This window comes from Littorina saxatilis, linkage group LG9, assembly GCF_037325665.1.
Source record: "Littorina saxatilis isolate snail1 linkage group LG9, US_GU_Lsax_2.0, whole genome shotgun sequence".
Lineage (NCBI taxonomy): Eukaryota > Metazoa > Mollusca > Gastropoda > Littorinimorpha > Littorinidae > Littorina > Littorina saxatilis.
The window spans coordinates 56,940,558-56,953,848 of NC_090253.1; the positions used below are offsets into that span (position 1 = coordinate 56,940,558).

A 13,291-nucleotide genomic window follows, 5' to 3' on the forward strand; every position below is an offset into this window, starting at 1 on the left:
TTATAGTAGCACATTTTCTATCAAAGGTTTCATAAAACTGATCATGACCTGTTCTTCTTTTCAGCTTCAAAAACCACCACCACTTTCAGATACATACGCACGCACGCACGCACGCACGCACGCACGCACGCACGTACACACACATACACACACACACACACACATACACACACACACACACACACACACGCATGTACGCTCTCGCATATTAGGGAAATGTTTTTGTTATATTATTTTCGTAACTAACATGAGTGTCAATATGCTAAATTGATTCAGAAAATAAATGCCATTAAGCACATAGCGAGGTAACGCTGTTGATTGTTTATTTGTGTTCAAATGGAAGGATGCCCTCATGCTTGGCAAAACAAGAAAGAAACAAATCGACTGGCAGCTGTCTCTGGTTCTGTGCTTTATCACGGCACAGCGTATGACAGAGTCGTTCTTGTAAAAGTTGTTGTTGGTCACCTTTGTTTTGTACAACGTTATGTACTCGTATAATCACAAATACTGTGCAAAGTGAGGATTTGTGTCAGAAAGTTGATTTTTGCAGCTTTAAATTCCATCTTTACTTTTATTTTTCCGTTGTACATAGTTAAAAATGTACAATTACTTCAACTAGACCGTAAACTTTTTTCCCCCAATGTGGTCAATGGGCGTCTGTTAATTTGATCCCTGCCCCCCCTCCCCCTCCAACACACACAATCAATTTAAAACCATTCATACAGTATACAAAAACAACAATAACCTGTTCTTTAGAATGCTCAGTATTCTCTAAATTGCCATTTGAAGTAAGAAGCAAAATTCTTCATAAGTGTTCGCAGTCTGTGAGGACAGGATGTTTAATTGAATGACATTTGACAGTAACAAGCAATGTTAAAAAAATAACTCTTATGCTCTGTGAAAGAGTTATATTGTTTAGAAGGGTTTATTGTTGTAAACACACTGATAGCGTCACAGTGAACACTGAGCTCAATGACTAACCTCGTACAACATGTTCGTCATCATAGGCTGAGAGGCAACAACGATACCACCGCCAGACCCTCTTTTCTCTGCCGTCTGCTTGTTGTTGCTCAGCACGATGTTCTCACCGTGGTTGTCATGGAAAAACAAAACTGGCACCTGCAATCAGTCAGTGTACACATCAAACTGAACTGTCTAGAAATGTTTAACATATTTCACGCTACTCACTCTGACACAGTTAATTTATACATTGCACATAGTATACAAATGATCGGTCTAGAAAGTATCTAATTTTGACATTAGTATTAATTGTATGTAAACAATCCTGCAATCAGTGCCGCACTATATTTTGTTGTAAAATCTCAGTATTTTTTGTTTCGTTTTAAGACTGAATCTTTTACTGCAGTTCCAATAAAGTGTCACTGTACCAACATGGTGTTTATTTTTAAAATAATTGTTGTGTGTATGCGATAAAGAGCAAATTCGACATTTCTCCATTGAGTTGGGAAATTTCGACCGTACGATTTCAGGAGTGAAAATCAGTTGGTTGCCAAGTGGCAGCAAAACTTCCTGCCACCCCCAGGCATAGGGATCGGACACAGCCCCTATGTTCATGTGAGGGGTTCATATCCTGTTCAACGATATCAGGCTAAGAGTTTTGGCATGGTGACAAAATCGTGCGTTGGCCAACACACTTTCAATTCACAAACCTTATTTATGTGTCCAAAATGACATAAATGCAGATACTAAACACGAAGATACCGCTTTATTTTTCAGGGCTAGACATGAGTTATTTTCCTCGTATTTTATTGTTTACTAACTTGGTTAATCGGTTAAAAAAAGAAGGAACATCACAGAAAAGAATGCGCGATCATTAAGAAAATCAGATATGGGGAAAAACATACTTACAAGTCCAAAATCCGAATCAGCAGACATGACTTTGGCCTGACCTAGTCCCGACAGTTCTTTCTCAATACGGGTCACGGCTTCTGCGTCAATCACGACGGTCACCTTGGATACAACCTTGGCGCCCGAGGGCAAGATGACGCTGCAGTCGAGGTTTCCAACACGTGTCTGCATCACGGGCGTCATGGTGCTGACAGTGTCGCGATTCTTGGCGTCCTGCACGCGCTGTACCACGTGTTTGTGTGTCGTCAGCTTCCCGCGTCGCTGTAGCAGACACGTCTTGGTCTCCGTCACCGCCTCCTTGACGTCAGAGCACGCGCTGTGGGCCAGCTCGTTCAGGCGATGACGACAGTCCTGGACCGACTTCTCCAGGCGCGCACACACGGCTTCGATCTCGGCAACGGCCTTCTTGGTCTGCTTCTCCGTCTCCGCCAGGTGGGCGTCCAGCTGTTGGATGGCTTTGTCCAGCCTGGCCTCCCCTTCGGTCAGCGTGACCGCCAGCTCCGCCAGCACGGCACGCGCGTCCTTGACCTTCTCCTCCATGTCCTTGACCTCCGGGCAGCTCCTGTGGTGGGACGTGGCGCACAGGTGGCAGATGCTCTCGCCGTGTGTCGGGCAGAACAGCTCCGTGGTCTTGTCCGCGTGGACGGCGCAGGCGGCGTGCTGGCTTCCAGTCACTTTGTCCGCCGTCAGGGAGGTCAGGTCCTCCACCGTGTGGTTCTTGGACACTTTCATCTTCAAGTGTATTTTCCGGCACGACTCGCAGAACAGGTCCCCGCACGTCAGACACAAACACGTGGCCGTGGCCTCGCCGCAAATACAGTTGTTCGACTGTTTGAGCAGACGGTGAGCCCCCACCAGGTCCGCCATGGCCAGGTCTGTGGGGAAACTGTCCGCGACGTCCTGCCAGCTCTTCTGGCCTCGCTCCTTGGGGTCCACGATGGCGCAGCGGCACAGCGGACACAGCGCCTGGTCTTGAGACTTTAGCCAAGACAGCAGACAGTGGTGACACAGCAGGTGTCCGCAGGGCAGCAGCTTGGGCTGCACGTACTGCTCGTGACACACGCTGCAGTCCATGTCATCGGGTTCTGGCACTGGTGGGGCAGCGGTCGCCATGGTTATGTTACCTGAAATGACAACAGTGGTCCTGTTTTACAGATCGCCCAATACTCTGAGATCATCAGGTTTGTCTAAAGAAGGGAGCCTGAAAATCATGGTTAACTTACAGGCGTTTGGAACAGACATTCTTAAGAAGAAGTGTCGTAAAGTGCAAGAGGGGGGGGGGGGGGGGGCAGTATTAAATGGCTGAATTCACTGCACTATCCTAACTCAGACATTGCATTCGCATTTAGTGTACGGAATCAAACATGATCCCTCTTTGCGACCGTACAGTAGGCGGCAAAAGAAATGCAACTCATTCGCGTCGACTGTTGCATGTGATTTTTCGTCCTTTTCAAATTATTGTAAAATATCAACCAGACATGGTACATCAAAAAGAAAAACAGATTCGTGGAGGATATGTGACTGGCTTTACGATTATTATGTAATCCTTTTCTGTTTTTACCTTTTCATACACTGCGTTATACAGGGAAGGGGTCAAGCGAGTCGTGATTGCAGGCGAACATGTCACTTCAGCACGCTATACAAATCATACAAAATTGAATTTTTCAACCAGGTAAAGACAGTTGTAGAGGACAATTATCTCTAAAAATGATTATCTAATAAGAATTGTTCGCTTAGGCGTTAAATAATAACAGTTTGGGACAGCGATCTTCAAAGTGATAGTAGGCGTCTATTTCAGCATTGCGAAGCGCACCTGCGCATCTTCGTGGCTGTATTTGTTTATCTGTGTGTGAGTGTGTACGGATGTGTCTGTGTTGGTATTTGTGTTTGTGAGTGTGTATGTATGTATGTATTAAGGGAGGGGGGGGGGGCGTATGCGTTTGGCTTCATAGTACTTTCATACGAATTTAATGCTAACAGTTCATTGTCCCCCCCCCCCCCCCCCCACGAAAAAACACACGCAGGAATTTTGTTTCAGTTTAAGCATATTCGTGTAGAACAAACACTTGGTCACAAATAGCACCTGGTTTTAACAGAAATTATTACGTCGTTTTTGTGCGAAGGAGCTTTTCCCGAACAACCCTTTTTAACTTTCGGCACTATAAGGCGCTTCGTCATATAGGGCGCAATCCCAACTTTTGAGGTAAAAGTGAGAAAAAAATCCCATTGGGCGCTTCCCGTCTATAAGCCGCACATCAAAGGAAGAATACAGAGCGGACATATTTGTGCTCTGTGTGTGCGGCGAGATGAAGGCAGGTCCATTGTGATAGCTGGGTGGCCTTGTTTATAGACACTGACCTTCTTCCCAGGGGTCAATGACCCAGTTTTAGCTATGAGAGGTGGTTCCCCTTTAATATCTGAGAGAGAAAACACTTCCTGCACCGGGACCAGTGACCCAGTTTAACCTATGGGGCGGTCTCGTTGATGTCTTGAGAGGAAACTTGGCCAGGGTAGTACCTAGTACATGTAGCTAAAACATGCATTATCACAAGTTGTTTGACTGGTACCCAGACGGTCTCTTTGATGTCTGAGATAAAACTTGGCCAGGGATTTCTATTTTAACAACACATAGGACGCTTCTGTTCAATAAGCCGCAGGAGTCAAGATTGAGAAAAAAAGTTGCGCCTTATAGTCCGTAAAATACGGTACGCTTTGGTGAACAAATCAAGTAAAATGATCTTGTTCAGAGATGGATTTCCTCCACAACTGTGTTTACCTGGTTGAAAAATATTCATTTTTTCGATCTTTGTAGCGTGTCGAAGTGACAAGTTCGCGTGCAATCACGTCTCGCTTGACCCCTACCCTGTATAACACAATTTATGAAAAAGTGAAAAACGAAAACGATTGAAAAATATGCACATATCGTACAGCCAGTAAAATATCCTCCACGAATCTGTTTTTCTTTTTGATGTACCTTATCTGGTTGATATTTTACGATAATTTTAAAATTACGAAAAATCACAAGTAACAGTGTGCTCAAATGAGTTGCGTTTCTTTTGCCGCCTACTGTACACGCCGCCCTGTAAACAGCACACTGAATGTTCATGATGCTCTGCGAAATGTGACGCTTCATAGAATAACATGCGTGCTTCGATTCTCTCTCTGTTTCTCTGAAGGTTATCGTCTATTCTCTGTATTACTATTGGCCAATCCTGTTTTTGCTCTTAGGTTTAGTTTCACTCGTATTAATATCATGACCCTAGGATGCTATCAGATACATAATAGATGTTACCTAAACATGCCTAGAACGCTCCGTGAGGTTATATTCATTAACAAGTTCATTCGAGTTCACATTTTAAACAGGCACGTGAAGTTTTGCGTTCACTGAGTGTATCAGTCGTATTGTTGCACCACAGGAGCGTGTATCAAAGCGCTGGTCGATCACAGTCTCACTCTTTTACCCACACTGTGGTATTTCTCCGTTTGACCATAGACCTATATTAGATAGATAGGAAACTCCTTCACTGCGCCTGCGAGGATGGTCGCCTACCGCAGGAAAAGGTAACTGCGTATGCCACGAACTGTCCGCGGCGGTCCGCGGTAGTGTAATACCGTCCCTTGCAGAGCTCTTCTCTGCCGGAGATACAATTTAACCGATTCTGTTCGGCTTCCTGTTTACATTTTAGTGCTTGTTGTGGGATAAAGGATGTCGACAAAAGAGGATTTTCTGAAGTGGGACGACTTGCCACTGGAGTACATTTTTGGAGAATTTACGGAGGATGATGTGAAAGCGGTTCCGAACCTGAAAGTGACGAAATCGCAAGCAAAACGGTTCTTCCGCCTCCTGCATAGCGTCAACGTTCGTCTGCAAAGAATTTCAAGTGTCCCGATTGCACCAACAGTTAATAGTTATGCCTCTATCAGCGGTTTCAGAAGACATGTCACCAAGAAGCACAACAAGCCACATTTGAAAGGTAAGACTCCATATATAATATATCTGCGCGTGTGCGTGTGTGGTTCATAATTACAATATTATCATAATAATATCTAGGCTAACTGAAACACCTACCCTAATAAAATAAAAATGTAAGTTATTACATGGAATACCAACATACCAATCACAGTAAAACCGTGTTATCAGTGGACCTTGAAGCCCAACAGATTAATGCATCTCCTGAAAGCAGTGAAGTAGGAATTTGTGAATGGGGATTTCTGTTATAGTAGACATTTGTTTGGGAACCTGCATACTTACAAAACATGTTCATTTTAGTTTAAACTACATGATGCGCAGTAAACATGAATTGTGCTGTGTATCCTGATGTTGAAATTTACCTGACAGCATTCATTAAGTTGTACGTTATTCTCTGTTTCAGCCAGTGAGCAACATGAATTGACAACAGTGACGCCCAGTCTGATGCAGTTGCAGTTTTAGACGGACTGGTTGAGGGAGACTGCTGTGACGCTGAGAGGAACACCCGCCTGAGCAATGCAACCTGAGACCTGCTCATCAACGCTATTAAAAGGATTGAAGAGGATGCCTATATTAATATATCTTCAGAGAAATCATCTCTTACTGCCATAGCAGCAAGTATCGTCTCAAGAGATGGCAATGTGGATGAGATGATGAAACATTTAAGACTTTATAAGCTTCACTCATGCGTCAATAATAAAGATGCAGGGTGCACAGATGTGGACAAGGTACCATGAACTTATGAATGATTTTCCTTAGGTTCAGGACTGAAGGTATTCATGTTCAGTCACTTTATGCAGCATGTGCATCTGGTAGACATAGCTTGAATCAGTATTCAGATGGCTAGCATGTTTTGGACATATTTGGCAGTCCATACTGATCTCTTTCCTCAGTACTTTCAGTGTATGGGTACAGGTGAACTGATGTGTGGAGTGCAAGCATTTATATTTGGGAACTGAACTGGTTATGTTGTCCTGTCAAACTCTGTGAAAAGTCCAGAAGCAGAATAATGGTTTTCTTTTCCATTGTCATGTGCATTATTTGGTACTGCAAATATTCTGATGCTTGTGTGAATTTTAAACTGTGCTCATATGCATAGTGACGTATACGTCATTCATTGTGACTGCATTTATCTGCCTGCTCTTTGGTTTTTTGTGTGTGAATAAATTAGTTTCCTGTCATACAGTGTCATCAAGTTTTGGTATGAAGGTGATGATGCGTGCTTTCTTTTCTATCACCTCTCCCTATTTTAGTGTTTTTATGTTTTGTTGCATACACAATAAATAAGAACAAAGCAAAGAATCAAAAGTTTTCTGAGTAATTTTTATTAAACACAACACCTGTCATCAGTTCTAAGTTAATCTTTAAAATCTTCGGTTCCTGATGAATCGGGATCAACAGTTAGCTCCGCACACAGCAGTCCAGGGCAGTCCTCAATCAGAAAATCACCCCACTCCCTAGGTTCTGCTGGAGCACCCTCGTCAAGCTTGAAAAATAAAAAGGAAATATATAGTAATTTAATCAACTTGATATTTCCAACAACAAGTACAGAAGTAGCCATGGAAATGTGTTGATAGAAAGACTAGTAGGTCCTTTCGAGGCAAAAACTGAAAAAGGCTCTGCCTAGTGACAACTTCTTTGGCCTCGTGAAAATAAAAGACACACACAATTTGCATGATCTGTGGGGTGTTGTTGTTGTCATTGTGTTATGTTATTATGTATGGCTTTGCTTTTAACTCTGTCTCACAGTTGGGAACAGGAGAAATATGTAGTTAGTCCCTCCTTCTTGCATTTCGCTTCATAAATCCAGGCTAGAGTACTTGACATACCTAAATTCGGTCATCCCTTCTACATTCAAACCTGCTGACAATATAGTGTATTATTTTAAATTTAAATTATGAAAAATACTTACTGGATCTGAGTACAAAACTGCAACAACTTGTCTTCCTCAGTCTTCATATTCCTTTCTTCAGCATTCTTTCTGCATGCTGCATCATGTTTAAATCTCGATCCTTTCCGAGGCATTCCAACAAGTTTTCCGCCGCCCCATCTGGAAAATCTGGAAAATAATGACAACATAAACATATTACATATGCCCCTACATAAATAACCAATTAAATGTGTTTCTGATTCCTTGTTGCAACACTCTTTGCAAACAATAATTATTATTACAAGTATAAAATTAACAGCTCACCACTAACATTTAAAAAAAATGTATACGCTTTGACTTTAAGGTAACTGTGAATCTGTTAAATTATCATTATTATATGAAATTAAAGTCAGATAAACAGCAGTACAGATATGACACATGTACAGATGAATTGTGCAGGAAAAACCCTTTCTTTTCATATATGACATGACATATTTTATGATTTATTTGACTCTTTGATTGTCGGTAGAGTCATGCAGCAATAGCTCTTAGACTAGGACTGAAATTCTGTTATCATCTGCAAATATGTCCAAATATCCCAACTTTAATGCAACGATTTAATTAAAGTAAGAAAAAGAAAGGAACCATGGATGCACCTTGCTTTCAAAAACATAATCATTGACACCATTACATTTTTTCTGAAATTTTCTGAATTTTTCTGTTGAAGATATTGATTGCAAAACTTTTGGAAATTAGCCAAAAAAGACGCATTTTCGAGGCTTCCCTGCTGAAAACATTTTAATTCTGAGACTTGAGGAGACTTTTTAGTATAAATCGTGGACTTCATGTTTAAAAAGTTCGCCGCCATGCATTACTATCATAAACAAATTACAACACACACAGGGCAGCTTTAAAATCAAATGCTTCTTTTTATGTATTTTTCTTGTCACAAAATGCAACTTTTGCACATCGGACTTTGAAACTTTTCAGCCCTGTTGAATAATTTCACGGGACACCGTTTTCAGTTTTACTTTCAACAATAACAACTAGCGTAAATCAGTTAAAATTTCAAAATGAGTTTTATTACTTACAAAGTTAGTGAATGCTTGCCTCTCTGCCGATTTTTAAAAAATCCACAATGAATGATTTCATCATGAAAATGGAACCATCGCGTGTTGGTGCATGAAAACGCCATTTTTTCTCAAAGCCGTGACCGGCGGGGTAACAGACTGCCAACTTTGATGCTAACTTACGTCGGTTTTCATGAGTTGAATGACAAAAAGAAAACAAAAACTTGGACTCCTGATAAATATAAACACTCACCTTGAACAAGAGTTGTCGAATTCCAAGTGAAAACGCAGTAAAAGGACGGTAAATCCCCATGCACAAAGCCACTAGACAGTCAGCTGACGCTGAAGCCGAATGCTATTTGCGTCTCGCGCATTGCGGAAGGCACGCATTTCGCGTGAGGCGGCGGAGTTTCCTATCCCTCTAAATATAGGTCCCTGGTTTGACTAAATACTCGAACCTATGCAGATGCAACTTTGCACGCAAAATGATCGATAATCGAGTTGTCGACAGGCTTTGACTTGTTACGTTCACCATTAAGGGGGACTGTTGAACCGGATCATATCCAAAACTAGCGAAAACTTCAAATGTATTTCTGTGCTAGTTAGTATTATACTGTAATACTACAGTAAGGGTAAAGAAGAGTAGAACACCGTGATCGTCCAGTGTTTCAATGGGAGCATCTCGTTACTCCCCCGTATCGTTACTCCCCCGGCTCGTTACTCCCCCGTATCGCTTCTCCCCCGGCTCGTTACTCCTCCGTGCCGTTTTATTACACTTAAGTAATGCAGTTATTACTTAATTGAATTTTCAAGAGAGAGAGAGAGACAGAGAGAGAGAGAGAGAGAGAGAGAGAGAGAGAGAGAGAGAGAGAGAGAGAGAGAGAGAGAGAGAGAGAGAGAGAGAGAGACAGAGAGAGAGAGAGAGAGAGCATGTTTAAAGAACTTACAACTGTCAGATCTGCTTGTACATTCGTGTACAGTACATCTTTGAAAAAGGTATATATTTTAAGCAGAAGTTATTCCCCCGGCTCGTTACTCCCCCGTATCGTTACTCCCCCGGCTCGTTACTCCCCCGTACACAGAAAATGACTGTATAACCCTGTGATAGTAAGTTAGCATGAAATATTGTTTTTCCGAAGAAATTGTCTGGATAAACAAACAAAGAAACAAACAAAACAGCTGGACAGGGGGGGGGGGGGGAGGAACAATATTTCATGCCAACTTGATACTAATTAGTATCACAGGGTTATCCAGTCATTTTCTGTGTACGGGGGAGTAACGAGCCGGGGGAGTAGCGATACGGGGGAGTAACGAGCCGGGGGAGTATCGAGCCGGGGGAGTATCGTATCGAGCCGGGGGAGTATCGAGCCGGGGGAATAGCGATACGGGGGAGTAACGAGCTGATCCCGTTTCAATACAAGCCCCTGTGTGCTGCACAAGTCCTGCACTGCCTTCTACATTTGTTTATTTTGTATCATTCCTTTCTGACCTATACATACCTTTGCGCTGTCAAAAATCATATGGATTTGTAAAAGACATGAGAAATAAACCACTGTTTAACCAATACAAGAAACCTCGTACTCCTCCTTCCCACAAAGAGACACTCTTTCTCATGTTAAATTTAGAACGAAGCACTGAACTGAACAAAGTTGTTGTCACATTCACGCTGGTCGCTGTGACCCAAATCGAGACATTGCTGCATATTTTATTTGCTCTACAAAATGGGGTCAGCTCGTTGTGAGTGGAGTGCGTGAATAAGAATGATGAACACTGCGCTGCTCAATCGACAATGTTATTGCGAAAAGAGTACTAGCCTTACGTTGTAGCACTTTTTCCCGTTTAGCCAGCATTAAATTGTCTACCGAGCTACATATTTTGCTGCCGATCTTCAGACAGGATACTGCAATGGAGATCGTAAGTGAAGTAAAGTGTCACATAGACACAGATTGCAGCAGACAGACAGACAGATAGACACACAGACAGATAGACACACAGACAGACAGATAGACACACAGGCACACAGACACAGACACACACACACAAAATCATAGGCATATATGTGTGTGTGGTCTAGAGAGAACAGAAACTTGTGAACCGAAAGTAAGGTAAACCCGGAAATTCCTTGAACGTTGAATCATTAGTGACATACCTGACCTCGCAACTTGTCTCAGCCTCAGAGCGTAGTTGAAGAAACGAATAGTCGACAACGGAGTTGATAAATCTATGGTAGTGATCCAGAAGCGATAACTGGGATGAATGATTCACTCCAAAAGACACGAATGTGACAAACTGTCCACACTGGTTCTAACTTCGCACAGCGGCAGCCATTGCACTGAAGAGTGTGACGTAAAATATGCTGTGATCACGTGATGTGGGTCAAAGTTGATCTTTCCGGTACAGTGCGGGTGAACCTTTGGGAACACTGTGACCCGATTTGCGCATGCACTGTTGAAGTAGGTGCAGAACCTCCGAAGTGCGTTTCAAGTTTTGACAAGATTCACCCACAGAGTCCGTTTTCAACCAAAAGTCATAAATTTACATAATCAAAACATTACAAAACATTTCGACAGACAACGATGACTGCACCTGTTTGCATCGGGACTTGTTTCCGATCTTGAAAATATTAGACTTACTACGAAGTTCGTAATGAATGATTAGTAGCTTTTTTTGTCGTGAATTTGCCATTGCCATATCTAATGCACTTAGTCATTGTAATATCTTTCAAATGTGTTGAATTGAAAAATGTAATCTATTCAGATAGAAATAAATAGAAGAATGATGACAGTTGTCGGGTTTTCCCATACCAGTGCAATCTCTAAAACTGCACCATACTTGCACGTGAGTTGGATTTAAAAATAGAGGAAATCAATCACTGCACGATGCTCGCCGTTTATCTCACAGCTAACAACAGTTGGCAGTGTCATCACGTACACGGCCTGAGATGCAGACTGCCTTAAAATCGTGTCTGTAGTTCAACCACCAATGTATGACCAACTATCTTTTTAAATCCTCAATCCTTTCATCCTGTTTTAACGGTTGTGAATTGTGACTGTCATTTCAGTAGTCTATGTTTGATCGTTCCAGCTTTCTCTCTTTACTGTGACTGCAACTACAATGTTGTGAGTAGCCAGAGACGGTTTGAATGATCTCTATTTATCACTTCTGTAATGAGTTCAACCATGCTCAACTTGGATTTGTTTGATACAGGCTTGGCAGTATTTGCCTTCTTGTCATTCATTTACAATAAAATGTTAACAACTGATTCAATCTTTATTCTGAAACAGATGCTGGATATTAAACTTCAAGAGTGCCTTTCTGTCCCATACTTTGTTTATTAAACTTGAAAGCGTGATGATGAAAAGCGACAATTGCGTGTGTGTGTGTATGTGTGTGTGTGTGTGTACAAGAGAACTCAGAACTCAGAACTCAGAACTTTATTACATAAGGATAAAGGTTTTAGGCTTAGCCTAATCTTCCAACCTGTCCTTGGAACATATACAGAGAATAATTGTAAACGAAAGCAAAGACTGCGCACAGAGGGAGAGAGAGAAAAATAACGAGAGAGAGAGAGAGAGAGAGAGAGAGAGAGAGAGAGAGAGAGAGAGAGAGAGAGAGAGAGAGAGAGAGAGAGTAAAAAAACATGACAAGACCATGCAGACAAGACATCTTTGTCAACGAGGTTTAACTGTAAGCAATATTACATGCTGTTGTACGTCCAGCCCTCACCGTGCAGAGGGTCAAGAAAAAAGACCGTGAGTTGAAAACACAATCCTTCCCGTGAAAACAGTCTGCTTGCTATCTCACACCGGTCCAGGTGTTTACATGGCGTGAAAACAGTCTGCTTGCTATCTCACACCGGTCCAGGTGTTTACATGGCGTGAAAACAGTCTGCTTGCTATCTCACACCGGTCCAGGTGTTTACATGGCGTGAAAACAGTCTGCTTGCTATCTCACACCGGTCCGGGTGTTTACACGGGTTAAGACCATACCCTCCACTTGGACACATACCAACAATCAACGTCTTGACTTCTTTCTGTGCAGAGTTAGAATTTGGGGATGAGTTAATGTTGGAGATGGACACTGGTGTCAGCTAAAACAATAAAACATAAACACAACAAACACTGGTGTCAGCTAAAACAATAAGACATAAACATAACAGACACTGGTGTCAGCTAAAACAATAAAACATAAACATAACAAACACTGGTGTCAGCTAAAACAAAAAGACATAAACATAACAAACACTGGTGTCAGCTAAAACAATAAGACATAAACATAACAAACACTGGTGTCAGCTAAAACAATAAGACATAAACATAACAAACACTGGTGTCAGCTAAAACAATAAGACATAAACATAACAAACACTGGTGTCAGCTAAAACAGTAAGACATAAACACAACAAACACTGGTGTCAGCTAAAACAATAAGACATAAACAAAACAAACACTGGTGTCAGCTAAAACAATAAGACATAAACACAACAAACACTGGTGTCAGCTAAAACAATAA

The 13,291-nt window shown here is 41.9% G+C and overlaps 2 protein-coding genes and 2 long non-coding RNA genes across 6 annotated transcripts in view; 1 reads left to right on the forward strand and 3 right to left on the reverse strand.

The window, feature by feature from the left end:
• Nucleotides 1-13,291, reverse strand: part of LOC138976561 (E3 ubiquitin-protein ligase TRIM33-like) — a 123,093-nt gene that overhangs the window by 71,036 nt on the left and 38,766 nt on the right. The gene's annotated exons all lie outside the window — the stretch shown is intronic.
• Nucleotides 712-11,111, reverse strand: LOC138977482 (E3 ubiquitin/ISG15 ligase TRIM25-like). Its single transcript, XM_070350340.1, has 3 exons — nt 10,929-11,111; nt 1,870-2,993; nt 712-1,119 (listed from the first exon to the last, which is right to left on the reverse strand). The coding sequence occupies exons 2-3, from the start codon at nt 2,980-2,982 to the stop codon at nt 970-972; spliced, it is 1,263 nt and encodes a 420-aa protein (XP_070206441.1). The 5' UTR covers nt 2,983-2,993; nt 10,929-11,111; the 3' UTR covers nt 712-969.
• LOC138976554 (uncharacterized) lies at nt 5,546-7,020 on the forward strand. The gene is made up of 2 exons (XR_011459071.1): nt 5,546-5,843; nt 6,243-7,020. It is a non-coding gene; the product is annotated as an uncharacterized lncRNA (long non-coding RNA).
• On the reverse strand, nt 7,145-9,183 carry LOC138976553 (uncharacterized). Of its 3 annotated transcripts, none has more exons than XR_011459068.1 (3): nt 9,033-9,183; nt 7,752-7,889; nt 7,145-7,325 (listed from the first exon to the last, which is right to left on the reverse strand). It is a non-coding gene; the product is annotated as an uncharacterized lncRNA (long non-coding RNA). The 3 variants fall into 3 exon arrangements; XR_011459069.1 differs by having other exon boundaries at nt 7,752-7,898; nt 9,033-9,073; XR_011459070.1 differs by lacking the exon at nt 9,033-9,183 and adding an exon at nt 8,801-8,821.